A 26,228-nucleotide genomic window follows, 5' to 3' on the forward strand; every position below is an offset into this window, starting at 1 on the left:
CTGAGGCCCCCTTTTCATGATTTTCCTTAGTAGTACTGCTGCCTGTGGTAGGACCTCACCAGTCCCGTAAGCATTGGAGAGCAAACTTTCATTCTGAAACCAATCTCTGACATGCTGGAAATTTCAGGTGGGGGGGGGGGGGCGGGGAGGGGGATCAGGCATTTTTATGGGGTCCCCGGAACCCTTTAGGCCCCTCATAGGTACAGCCCTGAGTCGGGGCGTACTGCGGGTCGAGGGGGTTATTTAAAGTGTTGTAGGCATGGTTCTAAGCCCTGGAGCTGTGGAACGCCATGCTTCTGCCTGACCTGTGGCATCCCAGCTGCCATACTTTAAGTTCTCGATTGTTCTGACGTGGCATTTTCTACAGAAATGCTGCTGTTTAGCCAGTGGAAGGATTTTGTGCAGGCTCACTTAGTGTCCTTTTCTCTTGACAGGTACAAGTATGACTGGACCATCGAAGAAGCGCGGAAGAACATCCTACGCACACACACAACAGCTGTGAGCGCTCGGATGCTCTATCAGCTGGCTCAGCAGGTATGCTGTTCTGGGTAAATAAGATAAGCTGTTTCTGATTCTTCATGTGTTGGAGTGGTGCTTGGAGGTAGTGCTACGTTGGTGAAAACCTTAAGTCTAAGACTTTAGAGACTGTGTATCAACTGGAAAAAAACAAACTATCACTTGCTGGCAAGTAAAGGCAGCTCAAGCTCTACACTTTGCTATTCTGCACTCCTACTGAACAGCATACAATGTCTCTCAATGTTGATAAATCTTATTGGGACTGTGCAGACACATCTGATCTTCTCCTGGAGGTTCTCCCATGCGTATGTCCCTAATACAGTCATTGAAGGGACACAGAGCTTCTACAATTAATATTGCCTTTATTTGCACCACTCTGGATGGCAGAAATCCTATCCATTAACCACTGTTTCTGTTTCATTGTATTGCAAAGTTTGACATAACTTTAACAGTTGCTTTTAAGTTTTCATTGAAGTAAAATGGGGCATTCTTTTTTCTTTAATAGATGTGATTCTTTATGATTAATACTTTAATTTTTCCAGAATTGTTTCCGTATTACAATTTAAAGTATTATTGCTACATTTTAGAAAGCGTTTTTCTAATTTAAAATACCTCACTTTTGGCACTGCCCTTAACTACCGGAGTGGTGTTACAGGAGAACAGGAAGTACATTCGGCAGATAAATTACAGTAGAGGGACCAGTTATATTTTCGTTTAATTGCAGAGAATAAATATAGTCTTGTTCTTTCCCAACCCAGTAACTTCCTATAGTTTTGTAATTTCTCTCCAAGCACAGTTCTGTATACCGTGTGATTCCATCAGACCTCTCAACTCCTAAACACCTATAGTTATCTTGTTCCACTGCCCATATTGTTCTGGTTCCTGCTGCCTTTATAAGTACTACCACACCTTTGGATAGAAGTACCATGACTGTTTGTATTTTTACTACAATGAGTAACGCAGTGTTTATACGAATAACTAGGATACAGAGATTCCTGCTATGCCCCAGATAACGAGTGCAGTAGCTTGAAATTGAAGTTGGCAATAAAAAATGGTTTAAAAAAGTTTATTGACTCACACACAAAACAGGAAAATTCACCAGTTTAATACTTATCTGAAGTAGCGATAACTCTTCCCCTAAAGTAACCATAACACGTGTCCCCTCCAAGCACAAATGTCATCTATGATATTATTTCAAATGTCATGAGGGATGGTATCAATGCACTCATTGAACATGTCATGAGTGATGTAACGTGTGAGGGTACAAGCACTGCATGGCGCGTTATAGTTACTTTAGGGCATGAGGCATGTGGGGGGATTGGGGTATCCCTATCCTGCACCCTCATATGTTTTTTTTTATTTTTTATTAAATCTTTTTTGAGGACCGTAGACTATCCGTTAATCCTAAAATGGCTGCCGCTATATCTTTCTTAATGTGGTGGCAGCCAGTCAGATCTTTTATCTTTATATCTGCTGGGTCCATGGATACTCAACATGTGAGACATACATACATTTTTCGAGCCATAATTTCTCAAAAACTAGGGATTTACACCCAATCACACAAAGCTCACCTTCTGGATAAAGATCTAGCTTTCTGCCAAAATTTGGTGTGATTCCATTCATCCAGTTTTGCAGCATCTCTGTTCAATTTTCCTTTGGAAAACTGCATCAGGCAAATGTATTTTGGGACCAACCCCACCTCTTTTCTTGGCCCTGCTTGACAGATTACCCCTGTAGGAAGTTGGCTCCGTATGCACTATTTCAAAGTAAGGAATAGTATGCACAGAGTCCAAGGGTTCCCCTTAGAGGTAAGATAGTGGCAAAAAGAGATAATACTAATGCTCTATTTTGTGGTAGTGTGGTCGAGCAGTAGGCTTATCAAAGGAGTAGTGTTAAGCATTTGTTGTACATACACACTGGCAATAAATGAGGAACACACACTCAGAGACAATTCCAAGCCAATAGGTTTTTGTATAGAAAAATATCTTTTCTTAGTTTATTTTAAGAACCACAGGTTCAAATTCTACATGTAATATCTCATTTGAAAGGTATTGCAGGTAAGTACTTTAGGAACTTTGAATAATTACAGTAGCATATATACTTTTGACATAAAACACAAATAGCTTTTTTAAAAGTGGACACTTAGTGCAATTTTCACAGTTCCTGGGGGAGGTAAAGTATTGTTAGTTCTTGCAGGTAAGTAAACCACCTACGGGGTTAAGATTGGGGTCCAAGGTAGCCTACCGTTGGGGGTTCAGAGCAACCCCAAAGTCACCGCACCAGCAGCTCAGGGCCGGTCAGGTGCAGAGGTCAAAGAGGTGCCCAAAACACATAGGCTTCAATGGAGAGAAGGGGGTGCCCCGGTTCCAGTCTGCCAGCAGGTAAGTACCCGCGTCTTCGGAGGGCAGACCAGGGGGGTTTTGTAGGGCACCGGGGGGGACACAAGTCCACACAAAAAGTACACCCTCAGCAGCGCGGGGGCGGCCGGGTGCAGTGTGCAAACAAGCGTCGGGTTTCCAATGGGAGTCAATGGGAGACCAAGGGGTCTCTTCAGCGGTGCAGGCAGGCAAGGGGGGGGCTCCTCGGGGTAGCCACCACCTGGGCAAGGGAGAGGGCCTCCTGGGGGTCACTCCTGCACTGAAGTTCCGTTCCTTCAGGTGCTGGGGGCTGCGGGTGCAGGGTCTTTTCCAGCCGTCGTGATTTTAGAGTCAGGCAGTCGCGGTCAGGGGGAGCCTCGGGATTCCCTCTGCAGGTGTCGCTGTGGGGTTCAGGGGGGACAACTTTGGTTACTCACGGTCTCGGAGTCGCCGGAGGGTCCTCCCTGAGGTGTTGGTTCTCCACCAGTCGAGTCGGGGTCGCCGGGTGCAGTGTTGCAAGTCTCATGCTTCTTGCGGGGATTTGCAGGGGTCTTTAAATCTTCTCCTCTGTAACAAAGTTGCAGTCTTTTTGGAGCAGGGCCGCTGTCCTCGGGAGTTTCTTGTCTTTCTTGAAGCAGGGCAGTCCTCTGAGGATTCAGAGGTGGCTGGTCCTGGGGAAAGCGTCGCTGGAGTAGGTTTCTTTAGAAGGCAGGAGACAGGCCGGTAGGTCTGGGGCCAAAGCAGTTGATGTCTTCTTTTCTTCTTCTGCAGGGGTCTTTCAGCTCAGCAGTCCTCTTCTTCTTGTAGTTGCAGGAATCTAAATTCTTAGGTTCAGGGGAGCCCTTAAATACTAAATTTAAGGGCGTGTTTAGGTCTGGGGGGTTAGTAGCCAATGGCTACTAGCCCTGAGGGTGGGTACACCCTCTTTGTGCCTCCTCCCAAGGGGAGGGGGTCACAATCCTATCCCTATGGGGGGGAAGAGGATTTCTAAAAGTTAGAGTCACTTCAGCTCAGGACACCTTAGGGGCTGTCCTGACTGGCCAGTGACTCCTCCTTGTTATTCTCATTATTTCCTCCGGCCTTGCTGCCAAAAGTGGAGCCGTGGCCGGAGGGGGCGGGCAACTCCACTAGCTGGAGTGCCCTGCGGTGCTGGAACAAAGGGGGTGAGCCTTTGAGGCTCACCGCCAGGTGTTACAGCTCCTGCCTGGGGGAGGTGTTAGCATCTCCACCCAGTGCAGGCTTTGTTACTGGCCTCAGAGTGACAAAGGCACTCTCCCCATGGGGCCAGCAACATGTCTCGGTGGTGGCAGGCTGCTGGAACCAGTCAGCCTACACAGATAGTCAGTTAAGGTTTCAGGGGGCACCTCTAAGGTGCCCTCTGGGGTGTATTTCACAATAAAATGTACACTGGCATCAGTGTACATTTATTGTGCTGAGAAGTTTGATACCAAACTTCCCAGTTTTCAGTGTAGCCATTATGGTGCTGTGGAGTTCGTGTTTGACAAACTCCCAGACCATATACTCTTATGGCTACCCTACACTTACAATGTCTAAGGTTTGGCTTAGACACTGTAGGGGCACAGTGCTCATGCACTGGTGCCCTCACCTATGGTATAGTGCACCCTGCCTTAGGGCTGTAAGGCCCGCTAGAGGGGTGACTTATCTATACTTGCATAGGCAGTGAGAGGCTGGCATGGCACCCTGAGGGGAGTGCCATGTCGACTTACTCATTTTGTTCTCACCAGCACACACAAGCTGGCAAGCAGTGTGTCTGTGCTGAGTGAGGGGTCTCCAGGGTGGCATAAGACATGCTGCAGCCCTTAGAGACCTTCCCTGGCATCAGGGCCCTTGGTACCAGAGGTACCAGTTACAAGGGACTTACCTGGATGCCAGGGTGTGCCAATTGTGGATACAAAAGTACAGGTTAGGGAAAGAACACTGGTGCTGGGGCCTGGTTAGCAGGCCTCAGCACACTTTCAATTCAAAACGTAGCATCAGCAAAGGTAAAAAGTCAGGGGGTAACCATGCCAAGGAGGCATTTCCTTACAAACCCCCCCCCCCCCCAAACGAAAGAGGATGAGACTAACCTTTCCCAAGAGAGTCTTCATTTTCTAAGTGGAAGAACCTGGAAAGGCCATCTGCATTGGCTTGGGCAGTCCCAGGTCTGTGTTCTACTATAAAGTCCATTCCCTGTAGGGAGATGGACCACCTCAACAGTTTTGGATTTTCACCTTTCATTTGCATCAGCCATCTGAGAGGTCTGTGGTCAGTTTGAACTACAAAGTGAGTACCAAAGAGGTATGGTCTCAGCTTCTTCAGGGACCAAACCACAGCAAAGGCCTCCCTCTCAATGGCACTCCAACGCTGCTCCCTGGGGAGTAACCTCCTGCTAATGAAAGCAACAGGTTGGTCAAGGCCATCATCATCATTTGTTTGGGACAAAACTGCCCCTATCCCATGTTCAGAGGCATCTGTTTGCACAATGAATTGCTTGGAGTAATCTGGAGCTTTTAGAACTGGTGCTGTGCACATAGCTTGTTTCAGGGTGTCAAAGGCCTGTTGGCATTCTATAGTCCAGTTTACCTTCTTGGGCATTTTCTTGGACATCAGTTCTGTGAGGGCTGTCACTATTGATCCATATCCCTTCACAAACCTCCTATAGTACCCAGTCAAGCCAAGGAATGCCCTGACTTGAGTCTGGGTTTTTGGAGCTGCCCAGTCCAGAATAGTCTGGATCTTAGGCTGGAGTGGCTGAACTTGGCCTCCACCTACAAGGTGTCCCAAGTAAACCACAGTTCCCTGCCCTATCTGGCATTTGGATGCCTTGATAGAGAGGCCTGCTGATTGCAGAGCCTTCAAAACCTTCTTCAGGTGGACCAGGTGATCCTGCCAGTTGGAGCTAAAGACAGCAATATCATCAAGATAAGCTGCACTAAAGGATTCCAACCCAGCAAGGACTTGATTCACCAACCTTTGGAAGGTGGAAGGGGCATTCTTTAAACCAAAGGGCATAACCGTAAACTGATAATGCCCATCAGGTGTGGAGAATGCTGATTTCTCTTTTGCTCCAGGTGCCATTTTGATTTGCCAGTACCCTGCTGTTAAGTCAAAGGTACTTAAGAATTTGGCAGCATCTAATTTGTCAATCAGCTCGTCAGCTCTAGGAATGGGATGGGCATCTGTCTTGGTGACAGAATTAAGACCTCTGTAGTCCACACAAAACCTCATCTCTCTCTTTCCATCTTTGGTGTGAGGTTTGGGGACTAAGACCACTGGGCTAGCCCAGGGGCTGTCCGAGTGCTCAATTACTCCCAATTCCAGCATCTTGTGGACTTCCACCTTGATGCTTTCCTTAACTTGGTCAGTCTGTCTGAATATTTAGTTTTTGACAGGCATGCTGTCTCCTGTGTCCACATCATGGGTACACAGGTGTGTCTGACCAGGGGCTAGGGAAAAGAGCTCAGCAAACTGCTGCAGGACCTTCCTACAGTCAGATTGTTGTTGGCTAGAGAGGGTGTCTGAATAGATCACTCCATCCACTGAGCCATCTTTAGGGTCTGATGAGAGGAGATCAGGGAGAGGCTCACTCTCAGCTTCCTGGTCCTCATCTGTTACCATCAACAGATTTACATCAGTCCTGTCATGGAAGAGCTTTAGGCGGTTCACATGGATCACCCTCTTGGGGCTCCTGCTTGTGCCTAGGTCCCCCAGGTAGGTGACCTGACTCTTCTTCTCTAGGATTGGGTAAGGGCCACTCCATCTGTCCTGAAGTGCCCTGGGAGCCACAGGCTCCAAAACCCAGACTTTCTGCCCTGGTTGAAATTCAACCATTGCAGCCTTTTGGTCATACCAAAACTTCTGGAGCTGTTGGCTGGCCTCCAGGTTTTTACTTGCCTTTTCCATGTACTCTGCCATTCTTGATCGAAGGCCAAGTACATAGTCCACTATGTCTTGTTTAGGCTCATGAAGAGGTCTCTCCCAGCCTTCTTTAACAAGAGCAAGTGGTCCGCTTAAGGGTGGCCAAACAGAAGTTCAAAGGGTGAGAACCCTACTCCCTTCTGAGGCACCTCTCTGTAAGCGAAAAGCAGACATGGCAGGAGGACATCCCATCTCCTTTTGAGTTTTTCTGGGAGCCCCATGATCATGCCCTTTAATGTCTTGTTGAATCTCTCAACAAGGCCATTAGTTTGTGGATGATATGGTGTAGTGAACTTATAAGTCACTCCACACTCATTCCACATGTGTTTCAGGTATGCTGACATGAAGTTGGTACCTCTGTCAGACACCACCTCCTTAGGGAAGCCCACTCTGGTAAAGATACCAATGAGGGCCTTGGCTACTGCAGGGGCAGTAGTCGACCTAAGGGGAATAGCTTCAGGATACCTAGTAGCATGATCCACTACTACTAGGATGTACATATTTCCTGAGGCTGTGGGAGGTTCAAGTGGACCCACTATGTCCACACCCACTCTTTCAAAGGGGACCCCCACCACTGGAAGTGGAATGAGGGGGGCCTTTGAATGTCCACCTGTCTTACCACTGGCTTGACAGGTGGTACAGGAGACACAAAACTCCTTAACTTTCTGGGACATGTTGGGCCAGTAGAAGGGGTTGACTAACCTCTCCCACGTCTTGGTTTGTCCCAAATGCCCAGCAAGGGGAATATCATGGGCTAAGGTCAGAATAAACTCTCTGAACTCCTGAGGCACTACCACTCTCTTAGTGGCACCAGGTTTGGGATCTCTTGCCTCAGTGTACAGGAGTCCATCTTCCCAATAGACCCTATGTGTTCCAGTTTTCTTGCCATTGGACTCTTCAGCAGCTTGCTGCCTAAGGCCTTCAAGAGAGGGACAGGTTTCTTGTCCCTTACACAGCTCTTCCCTTGAGGGTCCCCCTGGGCCCAAGAGCTCAACCTGATAAGGTTCCAGCTCCATAGGCAACGTTCCCTCAGAGGGCAGAACTTCTTCCTGAGAAGAGAGGTTCTCTTTTTGGTGTTGTGTTGCAGCTGGTTTCCCAGCTGGCTTTCCTTTTCTCTTGGTAGGCTGGGCCCTTTTTCCAGGCTCCAGCTCTACTTTTTCACCCTGTGCCTTGCACTGTGCCCTTGTCTTGACACACACCAGTTCAGGGATACCCAGCATGGCTGCATGGGTTTTCAGTTCTACCTCAGCCCATGCTGAGGACTCCAGGTCATTTCCAAGCAAACAGTCTACTGGGATATTTGAGGAGACCACCACCTGTTTCAGGCCATTGACCCCTCCCCACTCTAAAGTTACCATAGCCATGGGATGTACTTTAGTTTGATTGTCAGCATTGGTGACTGGATAAGTTTGTCCAGTCAGGTATTGGCCAGGGGAAAACAGTTTCTCTGTCACCATGGTGACACTGGCACCTGTATCCCTCAGGCCCTCTACACTTGTCCCATTCATTAAGAGCTGCTGCCTGTATTTTTGCATATTAGGGGGCCAGGCAGCCAGTGTGGCTAAACCAACCCCACCCTCAGAGACTAATGTAGCTTCAGTGTGACACCTGATTTGCTCTGGGCACACTGTTGATCCCACTTGGAGACTAGCCATTCCAGTGTTAGCTGGAGTGGAGTTAGAAGTGGTATTTTTCTTGGGACAGGCCTTGTCTCCAGTTTGGTGTCCAGACTGACTACAGCTACGACACCAGGCCTTTTTGGGATCAAAGTTTTTACTCTTGTACCCAAAATTGTTTTGTGAAGAGGCTCTGGGCCCACCCTCCTGTGCAGGTTTTTGGGGGCCTGTAGAAGACTCTTTACTATTTTTGTTTTTGGCTGTCTCACCACCCTTCCCCTGGGGAGGTTTTGTGACCTCTTTCTTTTGGTCACCCCCTGTGGAAGTTTTGGACACCCTAGTCTTGACCCAATGGTCCGCCTTCTTTCCCAATTCTTGGGGAGAAATTGGTCCTAGGTCTACCAGATGCTGATGCAGTTTATCATTGAAACAATTACTTAATAGGTGTTCTTTCACAAATAAATTGTACAGCCCATCATAATTACTTACACCACTGCCTTGAATCCAACCATCTAGTGTTTTTACTGAGTAGTCTACAAAGTCAACCCAGGTCTGGCTCGAGGATTTTTGAGCCCCCCTGAATCTAATCCTATACTCCTCAGTGGAGAATCCAAAGCCCTCAATCAGGGTACCCTTCATGAGGTCATAAGAATCTGCATCTTTTCCAGAGAGTGTGAGGAGTCTATCCCTACACTTTCCTGTGAACATTTCCCAAAGGAGAGCACCCCAGTGAGATTTGTTCACTTTTCTGGTTACACAAGCCCTCTCAAAAGCTGTGAACCATTTGGTGATGTCATCACCATCTTCATATTTAGTTACAATCCCTTTAGGGATTTTCAACATGTCAGGAGAATCTCTGACCCTATTTAAGTTGCTGCCACCATTGATGGGTCCTAGGCCCATCTCTTGTCTTTCCCTTTCTATGGCTAGGATCTGTCTTTCCAAAGCCAATCTTTTGGCCATCCTGGCTAACTGGATGTCCTCTTCACTGGAGTTATCCTCAGTGATTTCAGAGAGGTTGGTCCCTCCTGTGAGGGAGCCAGCATCTCTGACTATTATGTTTGGAGTCAGGGCTTGAGAGGCCCTGTTCTCCCTAAATAGGACTCATAGGGGGGAATTTTCCTCCAAGTCACTATCATCATCCTCTGTGTTGCCATCCTCAGAGGGGTTGGCCTTTTCAAACTCTGCCAACAGCTCCTGGAGCTGTAGTTTGGAAGGTCTGGGGCCCATTGTTGTTTTCTTTATTTTACAGAGTGACCTTAGCTCCCTCATCTTAAGATGGAGGTAAGGTGTGGTGTCGAGTTCCACCACATTCACATCTGTACTAGACATTATGCTTCTAAAAGTTGGAATACTTTTTAAGAATCTAAAAACTAGCTCTAGAATTTAATTCAAACTTTTACCAAACTTTTAAACTCTATAAGCAATGCTAACAGGGACTAACACAAGGCCCTAGCAGGACTTTAAAGAATTTAGAAAAATTTCAAATTGCAAAAATCAATTTCTAATGAAAATTTTTGGAACTTGTCGTGTGATCAGGTATTGGCTGAGTAGTCCAGCAAATGCAAAGTCTTGTACCCCACCGCTGATCCACCAATGTAGGAAGTTGGCTCTGTATGCACTATTTCAAAGTAAGGAATAGTATGCACAGAGTCCAAGGGTTCCCCTTAGAGGTAAGATAGTGGCAAAAAGAGATAATACTAATGCTCTATTTTGTGGTAGTGTGGTCGAGCAGTAGGCTTATCAAAGGAGTAGTGTTAAGCATTTGTTGTACATACACACAGGCAATAAATGAGGAACACACACTCAGAGACAATTCCAAGCCAATAGGTTTTTGTATAGAAAAATATATTTTCTTAGTTTACTTTAAGAAACACAGGTTCAAATTCTACATGTAATATCTCATTTGAAAGGTATTGCAGGTAAGTACTTTAGGAACTTTGAATAATTACAGTAGCATATATACTTTTCACATAAAACACAAATAGCTGTTTTAAAAGTGGACACAGTGCAATTTTCACAGTTCCTGGGGGAGGTAAAGTATTGTTAGTTCTTGCAGGTAAGTAAACCACCTACGGGGTTAAGATTGGGGTCCAAGGTAGCCCACCGTTGGGGGTTCAGAGCAACCCCAAAGTCACCGCACCAGCAGCTCAGGGCCGGTCAGGTGCAGAGGTCAAAGAGGTGCCCAAAACACATAGGCTTCAATGGAGAGAAGGGGGTGCCCCGGTTCCAGTCTGCCAGCAGGTAAGTACCCGCGTCTTCGGAGGGCAGACCAGGGGGTTTTTGTAGGGCACCGGGGGGGACACAAGTCCACACAAAAAGTACACCCTCAGCAGCGCGGGGGCGGCCGGGTGCAGTGTGCAAACAAGCGTCTGGTTTCCAATGGGAGTCAATGGGAGACCAAGGGGTCTCTTCAGCGGTGCAGGCAGGCAAGGGGGGGGGGGCTCCTCTGGGTAGCCACCACCTGGGCAAGGGAGAGGGCCTACTGGGGGTCACTCCTGCACTGAAGTTCCGTTCCTTCAGGTGCTGGGGGCTGCGGGTGCAGGGTCTCTTCCAGCTGTCGGGATTTTAGAGTCAGGCAGTCGCGTTCAGGGGGAGCCTCGGGATTCCCTCTGCAGGCGTCGCTGTGGGGACTCAGGGGGGACAACTTTGGTTACTCACGGCCTCGGAGTCGCCGGAGGGTCCTCCCTGAGGTGTTGGTTCTCCACCAGTCGAGTCGGGGTCGCCGGGTGCAGTGTTGCAAGTCTCGCGCTTCTTGCGGGGATTTGCAGGGGTCTTTAAATCTGCTCCTCTGTACCAAAGTTGCAGTCTTTTTGGAGCAGGGCCGCTGTCCTCTGGAGTTTCTTGTCTTTCTTGAAGCAGGGCAGTCCTCTGAGGATTCAGAGGTCGCTCGTCCTGGGGAAAGCGTCGCTGGAGCAGGTTTCTTTAGAAGGCAGGAGACAGGCCGGTAGGTCTGGGGCCAAAGCAGTTGGTGTCTTCTTTTCTTCTTCTGCAGGGGTCTTTCAGCTCAGCAGTCCTCTTCTTCTTGTAGTTGCAGGAATCTAAATTCTTAGGTTAAAGGGGAGCCCTTAAATACTAAATTTAAGGGCGTGTTTAGGTCTGGGGGGGTTAGTAGCCAATGGCTACTAGCCCTGAGGGTGGGTACACCCTCTTTGTGCCTCCTCCCAAGGGGAGGGGGTCACAATCCTATCCCTATTGGGGGAATCCTCCATCTGCAAGATGGAGGATTTCTAAAAGTTAGTCACTTCAGCTCAGGACACCTTAGGGGCTGTCCTGACTGGCCAGTGACTCCTCCTTGTTATTCTCATTATTTCCTCTGGCCTTGCCGCCAAAAGTGGGGCCGTGGCCGGAGGGGGCGGGCAACTCCGCTAGCTGGAGTGCCCTGCGGTGCTGGAACAAAGGGGGTGAGCCTTTGAGGCTCACCGCCAGGTGTTACAGCTCCTGCCTGGGGGAGGTGTTAGCATCTCCACCCAGTGCAGGCTTTGTTACTGGCCTCAGAGTGACAAAGGCACTCTCCCCATGGGGCCAGCAACATGTCTCGGTGGTGGCAGGCTGCTGGAACCAGTCAGCCTACACAGATAGTCAGTTAAGGTTTCAGGGGGCACCTCTAAGGTGCCCTCTGGGGTGTATTTCACAATAAAATGTACACTGGCATCAGTGTGCATTTATTGTGCTGAGAAGTTTGATACCAAACTTCCCAGTTTTCAGTGTAGCCATTATGGTGCTGTGGAGTTCGTGTTTGACAAACTCCCAGACCATATACTCTTATGGCTACCCTGCACTTACAATGTCTAAGGTTTGGCTTAGACACTGTAGGGGCACAGTGCTCATGCACTGGTGCCCTCACCTATGGTATAGTGCATCCTGCCTTAGGGCTGTAAGGCCTGCTAGAGGGGTGACTTATCTATACTTGCATAGGCAGTGAGAGGCTGGCATGGCACCCTGAGGGGAGTGCCATGTCGACTTACTCATTTTGTTCTCACCAGCACACACAAGCTGGCAAGCAGTGTGTCTGTGCTGAGTGAGGGGTCTCCAGGGTGGCATAAGACATGCTGCAGCCCTTAGAGACCTTCCCTGGCATCAGGGCCCTTGGTACCAGAGGTACCAGTTACAAGGGACTTACTTGGATGCCAGGGTGTGCCAATTGTGGATACAAAAGTACAGGTTAGGGAAAGAACACTGGTGCTGGGGCCTGGTTAGCAGGCCTCCGCACACTTTCAATTCAAAACATAGCATCAGCAAAGGCAAAAAGTCAGGGGGTAAACATGCCAAGGAGGCATTTCCTTACAACCCCTTTCTAAGAAGAAGCTAAGGTGGATGAAATTTTGTTTTAGAAAGGTTATTGAAGATTTGTCAAACGGTGGCTAAGTTATTAGCAAACCAAAAGAAAGATTTTTTGTAGAAACGTGGTCCCTATTGTAGCTACCCAGTGGCAAGCGGCACTGGGTAAAATAAATAAATATATAGATAAGACATACACACAACTGCATTGCCGATACAAATGGCTCAATGCGTGTTATTTGTAACATGTGTACACAGATTCACACATTTTATTACCAGAACAGAACCGAACATTCTTGAGAAAACTTCAATGCCTCACATGTTCTATCACTTACTAAAGAAAACACCATGAGCTATATTTACAAGATCTAGTTACTGTGATTCTATTTAGCTGCATACATTAAAAACTCTTGTTCTGTGATTATTGGTACATAAAACTGTGTTTAACTACAGAGCATAGCCCACACACAGCAGTAGTAATAAACAGCATATTACACTATGCACATCTCCGTAAATGCTACGATATATAGTATATGATGATGTTCTTACTGATATTTTGTTTACACTGCTAAATTATAATTTGTATTTTACTGTTGTGCACTGTTTCAGAAGAGAGGAGAGCACATAACTTATTTATTTGAGCAGTTGATGTAGAAAGTGACTACATTAATGTTTATTTACACCTAGGAAAGAGCAAAATGTATCCTTCAGGAAGTGTGCAGCTCTTCATTTCTGTAAGCCCTTGTTTTTTATAAGTTGTAGGAACATTTTTTGATGTGTTCTTATGTTTTTTATCAATGCAGGAAACTTTCACTCCTGTTAAGTATTTCTCAATTGATCGGGTCTTCCGCAACGAGACCTTGGATGCTACGCACCTGGCAGAATTTCACCAGATCGAAGGTGTGGTGGCAGACTACGGGATGACACTTGGTGACCTTATGGGCATACTGAAAGAGTTCTTCAATAAGTTAGGTAATATACCATCTTTGCTCCAATTAGCTTCCTCTCTGTGACATTGGAAGGATTGTGGGTGCAGCGTTGCTGCTTTTGAGATGGTAAGCAGAGCCATCCCATGTTCTCTTGGTAGAAGCAGTCTGTGTGCACTTGTAAAAATAATTTTTTCAAAAGATCGGGGAGTATTAGAACCTGGTTTGTATGCGGTTTTCAGGGTAATTTTACCTCTACAGATCCTCCAACCTAGAAATGATGCCAGCGAGTTAAAGAACCTGGCACTTGAAGGTAAGATACAAAGGGGATCTTGGTCCTAGAGACCCACCTGTAGAGGCTGAAGGTGTAGCAGTAGAATACCTTCTACCTAGAAAAATAGTACAGCTAATCTTACCTCTTGCTAACTACCAACCACAGTTCCATAGAATACTGCACCTAGAGACTCACCTGTTAGGATACATAATCCAGTGAATCTGCCCTCTCGAGAACTTCTGCCTTGATGCACGATTCCAAAGGATCTTAACAAAGCCATAAGTCCGGCTATGTGGTAAAAAAAAATTATTATAAAAGACCTGCAAAACATTAAACTCACTGGCTGTACTGTCACTCACCCCATAGTGGTCATTGGGTTTTGAGAATGTTGGATGCACCCTAATTCTTACCCATAGAGAACTTTTTACCTAGGGACATGGTGAAAGTGAAGTTTACGCCTTGATAAATTGAGAGATTCTTTTGCTGTGACACAGCATTCCAGCGACATCTTACCAGTAGAGAAACTCCTACCTCGATGCACAGTCTTCGAGAATCTTACATCAAGGAAATCTAAAAAGGCAAGATGATTCTTAAATTTATTGTATAGAGAACTTGCTAATGAGGCACAAATTCACCAAGTGTCCATTTCATATAGTTGGGAACTGCCACAGAATAAAAGCATGTAGAGTCCCTAATACTAGTGGTGCAGAGAATGTTGTCTGTTTTGTTCAGCACTCGCTGAACACTAAATTAGCTTTCGATTGCTGACTTAAGTAAACTGCAAAAATATTTCAACCAGATGGATACTTTTGGAACCGTTGGAGCTTTGAGAGGTGAGAAAATGCCAGATGACCTTAAGCTAACTGAACTGTAGGAGCAATATTAAAGAGTGTGATGAGGAACACACAAATAAGTGCATGTCCCCTTGTTCTCCTTTATAAGGAATCATGGGCTGGGCAAGAATTTGTTAGCAGAGGACCTAAATCGTATTCCAGTATATTCTTTAACTGAATAAAAGCTACTTTCCAAAACACAGTCAGCTTTGAGCTGTCACACCAAAATATGCATGGCTGTTCTTCTATCTCGCACTCGTCTTGTAATTTCCGACACATGAGGATAAGTACACAATAACGTTTATGGAATTAGGTACCGAAGACCATTAGCTTGAAATATTTGTCACCAGATTGATTCTCTTCCCACAATGCCCGTTACTCATCAAATTCTGTGTCTCCACTCTGTAAATGTTTCCATTGTGAATGGCATGCTAATTCTGCTGCCTCTCACCTTTTCTGAGAAGTTGGTAGGTTGTTGTACTGCTTCATTTTTTTGGGAGTATTACCCTTTTGTTGATATGACCACTTAGTTAAAAATAAAAACGTTTTTAGAAAAACAGTTTAAAAGAAGATTAAGGGACCACTTCCTCCCCTAGAATTAAAGAAAACGGCCTACTTACAGTTCATCATTAATGTTTATAAATGGTATGTTTTAAATATGATGAATGATGTTAGGCAACCTCCAGTTCCATGCAGTTGCAAAAGACAAGCCGTCAGCATCCTATGAAATATATTTTGGTTCTCCTTGGATGCCGTGCACTAAAGTTGCAGCCCATGTATTACAGCCTTTATACCCAGAGGCGCTTGAATTATGTGTTTGTGTGGCGATTGTCACATAATTACAAATTTGCCACATAATCTACCATCTGCTGCATAATCTGCTGATTTTAACAAAAAATTTGTCTATAGCTCAAACGATTCAGAAGTTACTAAAATGCAGCAGGACATGTTGCCGCACAGTAGAAGTTCCTTTGCAAAGCAGGTCTGGTAACCCTTTTATTGCTTACTACTATATTTGGGTGTTAAACTGGTATTAATGAGGCGCAATCACAGATTGAGCATCTCTCTGGAGAAAAACAGGCACATCCCTCACATTAGTTCAGAAAGGTGTTATCTAAATAAGTTTTGCCAAATTATGTTTTGTTTGTGAAAATAAGTGCCATTGTGTATTTTGGGTTAATTCTTTTTGGAGACTTTTTGTTTGAACTGTGACACCAAACCACAGTCACCCACTAACAGTTAGATTGCTAAACACTGTTTAGTAGTATGTTCCCATCGTAAACATAAATTTATGAGGGAAATGGGGTTGATTATGGTTGTCGATGATGAGTACCACCAGGTTTTAGAAATTTTTGTCAGGAGGGGGTCCTTACGCCTAAAAAGTTTTAACGGGGGGGTGTTCTTACATCAACAAAAGTTTGAAGACCTCTGTTTTATAGGCCCCCTTGATTATGCGCTACACTGGCTCCCTGGGCCCATCATGGACGAATACAAATATGTCAGGGAGTTTGGGACAAGAGACAAAAAGGGACCTGTACCTAAAACGGTGCCAGACAATATTAAATTGTTGCGTTCTAGTTTACGTGTCACCCAGTGCTTTCATATTCTTATATTTTCACACTGGGTAAACCCAATAGGTAGGTAGAGGAGTAAAAAATGAGTTGACTTAAGCGCCTTTCCAGAAGCAACACTTAAAGTATTCAGGAAAACATGACTTTAGGCATTAACACTAAAAAAGATTGCATATTACGTCCAGCCTGGGCCTTTGACATGGCCAGGTTTTGAAATGCAAGGTTGGGGGACTGTAGTATTTTGTAATGTATATTTTGTCAGTCTCCTCTTTCCTCATCTTTCCGTTCCTTTCCCGCCCTCCCTTTTGTGTATGTGCGCAGGGGCAGCTGCATGCTGGTTCCAGCATGTTGGGAAGAGGTGGGGGGAGGAGAGAGCGTTTAACGGGTTTCTGTGTGGTACCCGAGTGAAATAAAGACATAAACTTGATCTCGCCTCCACATCTTTATAAGAAGTTTTGGCAACGAGGATGGGAGTCCCCAGCCAGCGATAGCCTACCATTGTACTGCTCATCGCCACTGCAGAGGCGTCAGGCGAGGCTTTGCTGATTGCCTCATCCGCCTTCCATAAGAGCGCAACACCTCCCTTATGTGACGAAGTGGGAGGAATGTCTGGCAAACGCTATCAGCTGGCCCTCGCTCATATAGGCCCCATGATGTAACCAGCTCTCACTTTGTCACTTCCCACGTCCCAGTTAAAAAACCAGCATCAGGTGAGAAACAAGTGAGTAAATTCACCCATGAAATCCTCTCTTACTTGAAAGAGCCTTTACTTACTGTGACCACCAGAGGGAGCCAAATCTCCATAATTGCAATTTTGAACGATCTACTATATTTAACGCATCATGTACTAAAGCAATATCGTCCAACTTGATCTGCTTCTTTATTTAAATTCATATTAAGCCCATCGCTGCCAAGCCTTTTACCCCTCAGGTGGCAGGGCTTTTTTTTGGCTGTTTAGGGCAGTTGGCGCTTAGGCCCCAATAACTTTTTGTCCACATAAGCTACCCACGCCAAATGTGCGTCCTTTATTTCCAACATCCTAGGGATTCTAGAGGTACCCAGAGTTTGTGAGTTCCCCTGGAGGAGCCCCAAAAAATAGCCATAATACAGCAAAAAGTTTGTTTTAAAAAAAAAAAAAAAAAATGGGAAAAAAGGGCTGCAGAAGAAGGCTTGTGTTTTTTTTTTTCTCCTGAAAAGAGCATCAACAAAAGGTTTGCGGTGCTAAAATCACCATCTTTCCAGCGTTCAGGAACAGGCAGACCTGAATCAGAAAACCACATTTTTCAACACAATTTTGGCATTTTACTGGGACATACCCCATTTTTACTATTTTTTGTGCTTTTAGCCTCCTTTCAGTTAGTGACAGAAATGGGTGTGAAACCAATGCTGGATCCCAGAAAGCTAAAGAAAAGTAGACAAAATTCTGAATTCAGCAAAGGGTCATTTGTGTAGATCCTACAAGGTTTTCCTACAGAAAATAACAGCTGAAATAAAATAAAAAAAATTGTAATTGAGTTAAAAAAACAGCAATTTTTCTCCATGTTTTTACTCTGTAACTTTTTCCTGCGATGTCAGATTTTCGAAAGCAATATACCGTTACATCTGCTGGACTCTTGTGGTTGCGGGGATTTATGGGGCTTGTAAGTTCATCAAGAACCCTAGGCACCCAGAGCCAATAAATGAACTGCATGAAGATAGTTGTGCTTGGGTCAAATAAATCTGTTTACTGTAACTTCTACAGAGTAAAATAAAAAGTATGACAATCCACCTGTTAGGTCCACATTTATCAGAGGTCCAGCCTTTTCAACCCAGTAATTTATTTTAATGAACAACCTCTTCAGCCTCATTCATTACCTCTGGCAGTGAGGAGGCCAAGTGGACGCCACTGGTTAAAAAGTATTACTTAAGAAGCAGGACAACCAAGAGCTTATTCACTTAAAATGTAACCTATTTTTGTCAGCCTAAGAGAATGACATGTCTCACAAGTTACTGCTTTGTTTTTGGTAGGGATCTCAAAGCTGCGTTTCAAGCCTGCATACAATCCATACACCGAGCCCAGCATGGAGGTGTTCAGCTACCACGAAGGTGAGGCATACTTATTGTAACAAGATCAAAGCTTATCCAGGGGAATGTGGGTGGGCAAGGAGGAGTGATATCGGACAGCGTCTCGGGAATGTTGGGTGAGGGGAAGGCGACAACTGTCTGCTTCTGGAGGTTAGGTGGAGATGAAAGATTTTATGCTTTGTCACTCTTGAACCGAAAACGTTCAGTCTTTTGTGCGTATTTGTACATGTCTGTGTCCCTGTCTTTTTGTGTCTTTGTATTGTATGTGTTTTAGATGCAATTTGTTCGATGGCATCTGTCGCTGTAGATACGCATGTTCTGCAATAGCTCGCCATCTGGTGTTGGGCCGGAGTGTTACAAGTTGTTTTTCTTCGAAGAAGTCTTTCGAGTCACGGGACCGAGTGACTCCTCCTTTTGTCTCCATTGCGCATGGGCGTCGACTCCATCTTCGATTGTTTTTTTTCCGCCATCGGGTTCGGACGTGTTCCTGTCGCTCCGAGTTTCGGAACGGAAAATTAGCTAATTTCGGAAGATTTTCGTCGGTATTGTTGCGTTCGGGATCGGCGTACTTAGATTCCACACCGCATCGAAGATCGAAGAGCTCCGGTGCCCTTCGGGGTAGTTTTTCGATCCTCCGTCGGGGCCTGGTCGGCCCGACCGCGTGCTGAAGAACGCCGATGGAACGGACCCCGTTCCGTTTCTGCCCCAAATGCCACAATAAATACCCCTACACAGACCAACACTTGGTCTGCAACCTGTGCCTGTCACCTGAGCACAGCGAAGACACCTGCGAGGCCTGTCGTGCGTTCCGGTCCCGAAAAACACTCCGAGACCGTCGAGCCAGAAGACTTCAGATGGCGTCCGCACCGACAGCCCAACGAGAGTTCGAGGAACAGGAAGAGGATGGTACCTTCTCGATACAAGACTCAGACTCCGAAGGATTCGACGATACCCAAACCGTGAGTAAGACGTCGAAATCCACTCAGAAGAACATTTACAAGGCCCAGGGGACGCCACTGCCACCAGGCCATGGCTCGACCCATAAATTCGGTGACCGACCGTCGGCACCGAAAAAGGCCCAAACAGTGCCGAGATCGTCCGACTCCGGTCGAGACACCGGCACACAGCCTTCTCGGGACCGAGAAAGTGCTGCAGACAAGCCTCGACACCGAGATGCCGGTGTCGACACGGCTCGACGCCGAGACAGCGGCACCGAAACAGATCGACGCCGAGAGGTTTCGGCCCCGAAAAAGAAAAGAGTCACCTCGGAGCCGAAAAAACACGCAGACAGGGTTTCGATGCCGAAACAAACTGCAAGCGACCCAGCTTCAGGCTCTTATACAGAAGAGCACTCGCTAACCTCCCAAATGCAGAAGCATAGGTTTGAGGAAGAGCTGCAAGCAACTGATGTGGACCATACGCAAAAGCGTATCTTCATACAGCAGGGGACAGGAAAAATAAGCACCCTTCCCCCCATTAGGAGAAAGAGAAGGTTGGAGTTCCAGACGGAACAGACACCACAACCAAAAGTGGTGAAAAGAGTTACCCCACCACCCTCTCCTCCGCCTGTGATTAACGTCTCACCAGCACAAACTCCATCACACTCCCCAGCTCACACCACCATGAGCCAGGGTGACCAAGATCAGGACGCATGGGACCTATACGACGCCCCAGTGTCAGATAACAGTCCGGAGGCATACCCTACAAAGCCATCTCCACCAGAAGACAGCACCGCGTATTCTCAAGTGGTGGCTAGAGCAGCACAATTTCACAACGTAAGCCTCCACTCAGAACAGGTCGAGGATGATTTCTTATTCAACACACTCTCCTCCACCCACAGCTCCTACCAAAGCCTGCCTATGCTCCCTGGTATGCTCCGGCACGCAAAAGACATCTTTAAGGAGCCGGTCAAAAGTAGGGCAATCACACCAAGGGTGGAAAAAAAGTATAAGGCGCCTCCTACAGACCCGGCTTTCATCACTACACAGCTGCCACCAGACTCTGTCGTTGTAGGAGCAGCTAGGAAAAGGGCCAACTCTCACACATCTGGAGATGCACCACCCCCAGATAAAGAAAGCCGCAAGTTCGATGCAGCTGGTAAAAGAGTCGCAGCACAAGCTGCAAACCAGTGGCGCATCGCGAACTCACAGGCACTACTTGCGCGCTATGACAGAGCCCACTGGGACGAGATGCAACATCTCATTGAACATCTGCCCAAGGACTTACAAAATAGGGCAAAACAAGTGGTTGAGGAGGGACAGACCATTTCCAACAACCAGATCCGCTCCTCCATGGACGCTGCAGATACAGCTGCACGGACAATTAATACATCTGTAACTATCAGAAGGCATGCATGGCTCCGAACGTCTGGATTTAAACCAGAGATTCAACAAGCAGTTCTCAATATGCCTTTTAATGAAAAAGAACTGTTCGGTCCAGAAGTGGACACAGCGATTGAGAAACTCAAAAAAGATACGGACACTGCCAAGGCCATGGGCGCACTCTACTCCCCGCAGAGCAGAGGGAATTACAGCACATTCCGTAAAACGCCCTTTCGAGGGGGGTTTCGAGGTCAAAGCACACAAGCCAGCACCTCACAAGCCACACCGTCCAGTTACCAGGGACAGTATAGAGGAGGTTTTCGGGGACAATATAGAGGAGGGCAATTCCCTAGAAATAGAGGAAGATTTCAAAGCCCCAAAGCCCCTACTACTAAACAGTGACTCACAGGTCACTCACCCCCTCCACACAACACCAGTGGGGGGAAGAATAGGTCATTATTACAAAGCATGGGAGGAAATCACTACAGACACTTGGGTTCTAGCAATTATCCAACATGGTTATTGCATAGAATTTCTACAATTCCCTCCAAACATACCACCAAAAGCACAAAATTTAACAACACACCATTCCAATCTCCTGGAGATAGAAGTGCAGGCACTATTGCAAAAGAATGCAATCGAATTAGTGCCAAACACACAAATAAACACAGGAGTTTACTCACTGTACTTTCTGATACCAAAGAAGGACAAAACACTGAGACCAATCCTAGACCTCAGAGTAGTGAACACTTTCATCAAATCAGACCACTTCCACATGGTCACACTACAAGAAGTATTGCCATTGCTAAAACTACACGACTACATGGCAACTTTAGACCTCAAGGATGCTTATTTCCATATACCAATACACCCATCGCACAGGAAATACCTAAGGTTTGTATTCAAAGGAATACATTACCAATTCAAGGTACTGCCTTTCGGATTAACAACCGCACCAAGAGTCTTTACCAAATGTCTAGCGGTAGTCGCCGCACACATAAGAAGGCAGCAAATACATGTGTTCCCATATTTGGACGACTGGCTAATCAAGGCCCATTCGTTCATACAGTGCTCAAATCACACAAATCAGATCATACAAACCCTCTTCAAACTCGGGTTCACCGTCAACTTTACAAAATCCAACATTCTGCCGCGCAAGGTACAACAATACCTAGGAGCCATAATAGACACATCAAAGGGAGTAGCCACTCCAAGTCCACAAAGAATTCTAAATTTCAACACCATCATACAACGCATGTATCCAACACAAAAGATACAGGCAAAGATGGTATTACAACTCCTAGGCATGATGTCATCATGCATAGCCATTGTCCCAAACGCAAGACTGCACATGAGGCCCTTACAACAATGCCTAGCATCACAGTGGTCTCAAGCACAGGGTCACCTTCTAGATCTGGTGTTAATAGACCGCCAAACTTACCTCTCGCTTCTGTGGTGGAACAACATAAATTTAAACAAGGGGCGGCCTTTCAAAGACCCAGTGCCACAATACGTAATAACAACAGATGCTTCCATGACAGGGTGGGGAGCACACCTCGATCAACACAGCATACAAGGACAATGGAACGTACATCAAACAAAACTGCATATCAATCACCTAGAACTTCTAGCAGTTTTTCAAGCACTAAAAGCTTTCCAACCAATAATAGTTCACAAATACATTCTCGTCAAAACAGACAACATGACAACAATGTATTATCTAAACAAGCAGGGGGGGACGCACTCCACGCAGTTAAGCCTGCTAGCACAAAGAATTTGGCATTGGGCAATTCACAACCAAATTCGCCTAATTGCACAGTTTATACCAGGGATACAAAATCAACTCGCAGACAATCTCTCTCGAGATCACCAACAGGTCCACGAATGGGAAATTCACCCCCAAATTCTGAACACTTATTTCAAACTCTGGGGAACACCTCAGATAGACTTGTTTGCGACAAGGGAGAACGCAAAATGCCAAAACTTCGCATCCAGATACCCACACAAACAATCCCAAGGCAATGCCCTATGGATGAACTGGTCAGGGATATTTGCTTACGCTTTTCCTCCTCTCCCTCTCCTTCCTTACCTGGTAAACAAACTCAGTCAAAGCAAACTCAAACTCATATTGATAGCACCAACTTGGGCAAGGCAACCCTGGTACACAACGCTGCTAAACCTATCAGTGGTACCCTGCATCAAATTGCCCAACAGGCCAGATCTGTTGACACAGCACAACCAAAAGATCAGACACCCAGATCCAGCATCGCTAAATCTAGCAATCTGGCTCCTGAAATCCTAGAATTCGGGCACTTACAACTTACCCAAGAATGTATGGAGGTCATAAAACAAGCCAGAAGGCCATCCACCAGGCACTGCTATGCAAGTAAATGGAAGAGGTTTGTTTGCTACTGCCATATTAATCAAATACAACCATTACACACAACTCCAGAACATGTAGTGGGTTACTTGCTTCACTTACAAAAATCTAACCTAGCTTTCTCTTCCATTAAGATTCACCTTGCAGCAATATCTGCATACCTGCAGACTACCTATTCAACTTCCCTATATAAAATACCAGTCATTAAAGCATTCATGGAGGGCCTTAGGAGAATTATACCACCAAGAACACTACCTGTTCCTTCATGGAACCTAAATGTTGTCCTAACTAGACTTATGGGTCCACCTTTTGAACCCATGCACTCCTGCGACATACAGTTCCTAACCTGGAAGGTGGCATTTCTCATCGCCATTACTTCCCTAAGAAGAGTAAGCGAGATTCAGGCGTTTACTATACAGGAACCTTTTATACAACTACACAAAAATAAAGTCGTCCTAAGGACCAATCCTCAATTTTTGCCAAAGGTTATTTCACCGTTCCATCTAAATCAAACAGTGGAACTTCCAGTGTTCTTTCCACAGCCAGATACCGTAGCTGAAAGGGCACTACATACATTAGATGTCAAAAGAGCATTGATGTATTACATTGACAGAACAAAAAACATCAGAAAGACTAAACAACTCTTTATTGCATTTCAAAAACCTCATGCAGGAAACCCAATTTCAAAACAAGGTATAGCCAGATGGATAGTTAAATGCATCCAAATATGCTACCTTAAAGCTAAACGACAGCTGCCCATTACACCAAGGGCACACTCAACCAGAAAGAAAGGTGCTACCATGGCCTTTCTAGGAAACATCCCAATGCAAGAAATATGTAAGGCAGCCACATGGTCTACGCCTCACACATTCACCAAGCACTACTGTGTAGACGTGTTATCCGCACAACAAGCCACAGTAGGTCAAGCCGTATTAAGGACATTATTTCAGACTACTTCCACTCCTACAGGCTGATCCACCGCTTTTGGGGAAATAACTGCTTACTAGTCTATGCAGAACATGCGTATCTACAGCGACAGATGCCATCGAACTGAAAATGTCACTTACCCAGTGTACATCTGTTCGTGGCATCAGTCGCAGTAGATTCGCATGTGCCCACCCGCCTCCCCGGGAGCCTGTAGCAGTTTGGAAGTTACCTTCAATTATTTATATATGTATCATCTCAACCTTAAATAGGTGCATACTTAGTCACTCCATTGCATGGGCACTATTACTACAATTCAACTCCTACCTCACCCTCTGCGGGGAAAAACAATCGAAGATGGAGTCGACGCCCATGCGCAATGGAGACAAAAGGAGGAGTCACTCGGTCCCGTGACTCGAAAGACTTCTTCGAAGAAAAACAACTTGTAACACTCCGGCCCAACACCAGATGGCGAGCTATTGCAGAACATGCGAATCTACTGCGACTGATGCCACGAACAGATGTACACTGGGTAAGTGACATTTTCATTTCCAACCTTCAAAAAAGTCCATAGAAGACTTGAGTTTATTTTACAACAACTACCTGAAAATGATTGTTCCTTCTGAAACTACATTCATCTTTTAACACTAACAAATTGGTCTGGATAAAACACTTCTCTCAAAAATCAGTAAAGGGTCTTTTACTGTGCCTTGAAAAGCCTTGCAAAATGTTAAACTTGCAGACAAAAATTGTGCATGGATTTTCCAGCGTGGCTGAGTCAGATTAAAGTGAAAATGTATTTCACTGTGCTGTGAAAATGAAAAACTGCCAAACTGCCGATTTTTCCACAACACTTTTTATATGGATCATTTGTACAATTTTTATAAGACTAGGAAAATAACTGTTCCTCCGGATCCAGCACACCTCCTAAAAATACTTTGGAAGATTTCACCCAGAACCTGGGTAAAAGTAGGTTTGCTTGTGTTCTGTCAACTGCATTATTTGTGATTTCCTACCATTTGTATTGTTTATTAGCACTTTGGTAATCTAGTTGTAGTTTTTTTTTTCTTTTTTTTTTGGCGGTTCTGAGTTTTAGTTGATAAGACAGTGGTCTTTTGACATTGTATTTGGTTGTGTTTACTGTTGCTTGGCTGCGAGGTGTATTGGAGCGTGGTTAGCAAGGGCAGAGTCGCCTGATGTATTGTTTAGTGATGAGATATATTGGCTAGTGGCTGGTTTGGTTTAATTATGGATATTTGTGGAGCATTATGTGCGTGGAAGTGTGTGTTGAAGGATGTTGTCGTATGTTTCGTTCTACTCAAGTGTATGTTCGGCTTATGCTTATAATTTTAAAACGTGCTAGTCATTGAGTGTGGTCGTTTGAAGCAATGTGTCTATGCTGTATGCAGTTTATGGAGCGCCAAAGTAAGTAGGAGTGCCTTTCGTATGGAGCAAAAAGCAGCATTTCATAGTGAAAGTACAATATGTTTGCTGCTTGTTTTCTGCCTCTCTCAAATCCCATGGTATGCCTTCTGTTCTGAGTGACGCCTCTGTGACAGGTTAGTAGAACTTACATAGTTCCCAAAAGTGCACAAGAACCAGCAGATACACAAGCGGGTCAGAAGTTCGAATCATGTTAATGTTGACTAAGCCTTTCATCCTTCTCATGGTTGTTAAACTGTTATCCCACATTTCTGCTGTTTCTAAGCCCTGTAAATAACACACAGTACAAATGAGTATTGTCTAATTCATAAGGCCTGGTCTTGATAGACGTGCACTTTTGATTTTGCAGACTAATGAAATTTGAAACAAATCCCATAAATATAAACAAGCATTTGCAATGGAATGGGTCTCGCATTTGCATGAGTTAGAGCTATTAGCGTTGTAAATTCCTAACTGAACTTTTCTTGTCACATACATTTAAAATGAAAAGTAAAGCAGTTGACATAAGCAAGCCAAAGACACACAACAAGAAAAATAAAAAGTAAAACAGTTGATATTAGTGATCCGATTTGTGTGGAGTGGAATTATATGGCATGGTGTGCAACGAAATTATGTGGATAGTAATTATGTGGTATTGAGTTTGGAGTGGATTTATTTGGATTGGTATTTTGTGTTGTAGAGTGGTATGTAGTGGAGCTTAATTATGTGGTGTGCTGTTAAATGTTGTGGCATGATGTGGAATCCTGTGGTGTAGTTTGGATCTATGTGGTATGTTGTGTAATTGTGTTGTTGAAACATATGGTT

The 26,228-nt window shown here is 45.5% G+C and overlaps 1 protein-coding gene across 1 annotated transcript in view; it reads left to right on the plus strand.

Moving 5' to 3' along the window:
* Positions 1 to 26,228, plus strand: part of FARSA (phenylalanyl-tRNA synthetase subunit alpha) — a 109,899-nt gene that overhangs the window by 39,948 nt on the left and 43,723 nt on the right. Inside the window, exons 9-11 of the mRNA XM_069231967.1 lie at positions 435 to 534; positions 13,492 to 13,660; positions 18,300 to 18,377. Coding sequence (XP_069088068.1) covers positions 435 to 534; positions 13,492 to 13,660; positions 18,300 to 18,377 — 347 coding nt within the window. The remainder of the gene's footprint in view (positions 1 to 434; positions 535 to 13,491; positions 13,661 to 18,299; positions 18,378 to 26,228) is intronic.

Source organism: Pleurodeles waltl, chromosome 4_2 (genome assembly GCF_031143425.1).
Source record: "Pleurodeles waltl isolate 20211129_DDA chromosome 4_2, aPleWal1.hap1.20221129, whole genome shotgun sequence".
In the NCBI taxonomy this organism is placed as follows: domain Eukaryota; kingdom Metazoa; phylum Chordata; class Amphibia; order Caudata; family Salamandridae; genus Pleurodeles; species Pleurodeles waltl.